Source organism: Pollicipes pollicipes, unplaced genomic scaffold (genome assembly GCF_011947565.3).
Source record: "Pollicipes pollicipes isolate AB1234 unplaced genomic scaffold, Ppol_2.1 Scaffold_6052;HRSCAF=7182_pilon_pilon_pilon, whole genome shotgun sequence".
Taxonomy (NCBI): domain Eukaryota; kingdom Metazoa; phylum Arthropoda; class Thecostraca; order Pollicipedomorpha; family Pollicipedidae; genus Pollicipes; species Pollicipes pollicipes.
Genome location: NW_023596805.1, coordinates 13,968,658 through 13,973,364, shown reverse-complemented (window position 1 = coordinate 13,973,364; position 4,707 = coordinate 13,968,658). Strand labels below are relative to the sequence as shown.

General features: G+C 64.4%; 1 protein-coding gene across 1 annotated transcript in view; it reads left to right on the top strand.

The window, feature by feature from the left end:
- The first annotated feature begins 378 nt into the window (after positions 1-378).
- LOC119104274 (folliculin-interacting protein 2-like) overlaps positions 379-4,707 on the top strand; it is an 8,045-nt gene continuing 3,716 nt past the window's right edge. The window contains exons 1-7 of the mRNA XM_037227971.1: positions 379-455; positions 1,431-1,523; positions 1,918-2,048; positions 2,515-2,686; positions 3,056-3,197; positions 3,992-4,152; positions 4,528-4,704. Coding sequence (XP_037083866.1) covers positions 391-455; positions 1,431-1,523; positions 1,918-2,048; positions 2,515-2,686; positions 3,056-3,197; positions 3,992-4,152; positions 4,528-4,704 — 941 coding nt within the window. The 5' untranslated portion in view covers positions 379-390. The remainder of the gene's footprint in view (positions 456-1,430; positions 1,524-1,917; positions 2,049-2,514; positions 2,687-3,055; positions 3,198-3,991; positions 4,153-4,527; positions 4,705-4,707) is intronic.

Below are 4,707 nucleotides of genomic sequence, written 5' to 3'. Positions count from 1 at the left end.
AAAGGTGCATTTGGCCTCTTGCGATGGTTAATATCCGTGACTTTCATTGCTTGGTCCAGAGCGCCACTCTGCGATATTTTTGCTGTAATGCCACGACCAAAGAGGTGTGTTTCTAAGCCGTCACTTGCTTATGTGGTTGCTCGCCTGATTGTTGGGTGCTGAGCTAGATAGATGTTACATGTCACACGCTCGCCATGGTGTCGGCGTCGGCGGTGCTGCTGACTGCATGGTGGTACAGTCCCAAACGGTCTCCGTGCGTCGGACCGTTCTCGCCAGCCAACGCGCCTCGTTTCTGTTGTCTCGCCGGCGTGTCTGAGAGCGTGTCTGAGCCCGACCGACGTCATCAGGCGGTGAAGGCGGCGGCGAGGAGGGGCCGCCACCGACACACTGATGCTGAGTCGGGTCTTCCCCGTCCCGCGCTCCACCGGCCGGCGGGGCCGCACCCACGGCAGCAGGTGAGGGTCAGACGGCACTCACGGCAGCAGGTGAGGGTCGCGCAGCACGGCAGCAGTGAGGGTCGCGCAGCACCCACGGCAGCAGGTGAGGGTCAGACGGCAACCACGGCAGCAGGTGAAGGCTACACAGCCCCACGGCAGCAGGTTAGGGTCGCACAGCACCCACGGCAGCAGGTGAGGGTCAGACGGCACTTACGGCAGCAGGTGAGGGTCAGGCGGCACCCACGGCAGCATGTGAGGGTCAGACGGCACTCACGGCAGCAGTGAGGGTCGCATAGCACCCCGGCAGCAGGTGAGTGGTCACGGCACCCACAGCAGCCGGTGAGGCTACACAGCCCCACGGCAGCAGGTGAGGGTCACACAGCACGGCAGAAGGTGAGCATTAACACAGCACCCACGGCAGCAGATAAGCGCCATGTGTACCCCTTCCGACTCCTCCAGTATCAGGCGAGTGTCCCATGTGGCTGGCGGGCCACCATGCATGCGTTACATGTGGTGTTGGTGTACGGGCTTCTCGCAGTATAGCGGAAGGCGCCATGTTGCAGACGTGCCATTGGTTCTGGTCTGATCGCTGTGTATCGACCGTCGAGCGACCTCAGTGGCCGATTGGAGAAGGCCGCCATTCACAAGACCACGCCTTAAAACCAGTTTTTGGTGCTACGTCTGCGTGAAATCTCGTTGGAATGCTTAAGGCGTGGGTCACGTTACTGATGGTACCTAGTGTAGATGATAATGTACCCTAATGAGTAAATGTACTTCATAGGTAGAAGTCAGGAATAGATCAAGGTTCAGCCCTCGCAGATCTGTCCCGTCTCGATGGTCAGACTACGGACGCACATGCGTCGGCCCCGTGCGGATCCCGTTCTGATCCCGTTCTGATCCCGTTCTGATCCGTTACACCGAGCGGCTGCCATCATCCGTGCTCTCTCAGGCCAGCTGGGGCGGCCTGTGCTGACCCGCCGGCTCACGTTTCAGCGGAACGAGTCTGGACGAGTCGTGCAGCTCCACCGGCAGCGAGCTGTCCCTACTGAGGCTGGACGGCGTCGGCTCCTCGCCCACCCACCCCAGGTCGTGCCCTCGTCCACCCAGCCGGGTCGGTGCCCTTGCCACCCACCCCAGGTCGGCCGGTCGGCCCTTGCCCACCCACCCCAGGCCAGTGCCATTACAGTTGTTTATTTCTGCCTACCTTCAGATAAGATCGTGCCAGTCCAGCATGCTGAATTCTGACCATCTACTTGTTTAAAGTATGTAAGGTGTCGGTATCTTGAATTTAAACTCGGACGAGCACTATACAGGCTACTGGTCATGGCAGTGCTCCTGTGTCCCTCTCAGTCGGCACGTTGCCTGCCACGTGACATCGCATTATCAGCATCAATGCCAGTCCTCCTCAGTGAAGCACGTGCGTCTCGTTCCCTTCGGCTGTGGCCCGAAGCCAGCGTCACGGGCTGTTGTTCGGGGCCAGGTCCTGCAGTATGGACTGTCCGCCGCCGGTGGGCCGCCCGAGCGAGGACTCGGGGCTGAGCAGCGTCGACAGCTTCATGGGGCCGCCGTCGTGCCTGCCGACGCCCTACGGCACGCCCATCTCGACTCAGGGTCAGTGGGCGTGCGTCCCACCCGGGGACTGCCGGCTCTCACCGCTGACAGCGTGACGTCGCTGACCGTGGATGCACACGTGGTCTGCCGGCGTGAGAGCTGGGAGGCGACGGCGGAGCGTATTTCTAGGTTGACTCGTCCTTTTTACCTGCGAGTTGCTGCGTTTGCCTGCTTTGTGTCTCGTGCACCACTCGTAGCAGGCCCGGCGTGGCCCGTTTTGTGTACGATAGATACCAGAAGCTTGTTCTGTAGCTGCTGCTGTCGGGTGTGGGCGAGCTGCCGTTTTTCACGCCGCGTCCTCGTGCCGCCTCCTGCCGCGTCACCTGCTCGTGCTGCCTTGGTGCGCGTCGCAGCCGCCGGTCACAGTGTTCCCTGTCGCGTGCTCATGCTATGGTATAACGTGTCACCCGCCGGGGCGCGGTGCAGCGTGTAACGAGCCGCCGTGACCGTGCTGCCGCTGCGGCAGGCTCCGGCGCATCGCTGGGCTCGCACGGCTCACTCCACCGGCACTCACTGCTGCGGCCCGTCGGCTCCTCCGACCTGGTGGTGACGTCACGCGATGACGTCAGCCTGCGCGTGACGTCACGGACCCGGCTGGCGGTGGGCGTGCTGGTGACGCTGTCCGGGCCGGGCCGCAGGTCAGCCGGGGTCAGGCCGTCCCGGTCACGGGGACGGGGGTGGGGCGGGGAGCCGGCCGAGACCTCGCGCCACCCTGAGGCACTTCTCAGCGTCCAGTTGTGACGACTGGTGCGAGGTGCCTCCTTGGAAATAATATGCAGAAAGACGCGCTGCTGCGGTACTCTGTCCAGCAGCTGTGTGGTGTACCTTTGTGTGACGCCCGTTTGGCCCCCGGTGACTGTTCTGGAGGACACGCTGCTGCAGTACCCTGTCTAGCAGCTGTGTTGTGTATCTTCATGTGACACCTGTGTGATTCCCTGGTGGATGTCTGACCCCCCGTGTGATGCCCTGGTGGATGTCTGACTCCCCGTGTGACTCCTCGGTGGCAGTGTTCTGGAGGACACGCTGCTGCAGTACTCTGTCCAGCTGGAGCACCTGCTGGCGCGGCTACAGCTTAGCGTGGAGCGGGCGTACCCCAACCGGCGACACTTCGTCCGGACCGTGTACCAGGCGACTGGCGCTGCCAGACAGGTGAGTCGCCGGCCACGGCCCGCCCCACCCCCAGCGACCGACACTGACGGACAGGTAAGCTGCTGGTCTCTCCCCGCCCCGCCCCCAGCGACCGGCTCTGTCGGACAGGTAAGCTGCTGGTCCCTCCCCGCCCCGCCCCGCCCGCCCCCAGCGACCGGCGCTGCCAGACAGGTGAGCTGCTGGTCCCTCCCCGCTCCGCCCCCAGTGACCGGCTTTGCCAGACAGGTAAGCTGCTGTTCCCTCCCTTCCGTTCCGCCCCGCCCCTAGCGACCGGCGCTGCCAGACAGGTGAGCTGCTGGTCCCTCCCCGCCCCGCCCCCAGTGACCGGCTTTGCCAGACAGGTAAGCTGCTGTTCTCTCCCGCCCCGCCCCGCCCCGCCCCCAGCGACCGGCGCTGCCAGACAGGTGAGCTGCTGGTCCCTCCCCGCCCCACCCCCAGCGACCGGCGCTGTCAAGACTGATGAGCCGCCGGCCCCTCCCCGCCCCGCCCCCAGTCACGGTCGCCTCTGGCTGCAGGCGTCAGCGCACACCGGCGTTGTGAGCGTGCGGTCTGAGAGCAGACCCTGAGCCGTATCGTTTGAGTCTCGACGCTTTGTTCGGGCTGAGGCGATCAATGAACGCTCAACCCTGCGCTGCCAACGTGTCTGGCTATTGAGTCGGGAGCGTGGGGTGGTGCCGCGTCAGGCGTGCGAGACGCGCGTCACGTGCGACATTCGCCGTATCTCATCAGCGCCGTGCCGTCCGCACGGACCAAGTGTGACGCTCGTGGTGACGAGGCCACCTCCTCCTGGACAGGACCTGCTGAACCTGCTGTCGGCGCCGCGCCTGCCGCGTCCCGTCTGGCTGGGTTTGACGTCAGACAGCGTGACGTCGCACCAGCGTCACCGTCTGGCGGCGCTGTTCGTGGCCGAGCTGACGTCGCTCGTCGCCGAGTTCGACACCAAGGAGAACAACTGGTGAGGGGCGCGACGGTGCCGGCGCCGGCGGCCGCCGCTGCCAGGCTACGGGTCGGGTACTGAACCCGTCTGTGCGTAGGGTGTGTATCTGCAGGAGGTGATGTGTCTCATCTCCGGTGTAGAACTGTACCCCTGCATCATGATAGAACTGTGGTGTAGAACTATGGTGTAGAACCGTAGCATCACGCCGGCCCCATCTGCCACGCACCCAGTGTTTCCACGATGTTAGCGTTACGGCTTTGCCGTTGTTTGACTGCGCTGTGGTAGGTCTCTGTGCGCGAGCTGTTGCTGTTCGTTTTATCCACCCCGCGCGAGCGGACCTCAACGCAGTCTCCGTGGCCGTGGTGACCATTGCCGTGTGTGTGTCGCGGACAGCTTCGTCACAACGGTGCTGACGGCCGTGCTGACGCACCACCTGAACTGGGTGACGACGGTGGCGCCGCGTGGCGGCGGTGCCGGCGGCAGACTGGACGGCGCCGCCGGCCACCCGCCGCGACCGGCCCGCACCCTGGTGGTCGGCCAGCGAACTGAGATCATCGGCCGCTTCCTGCTGCT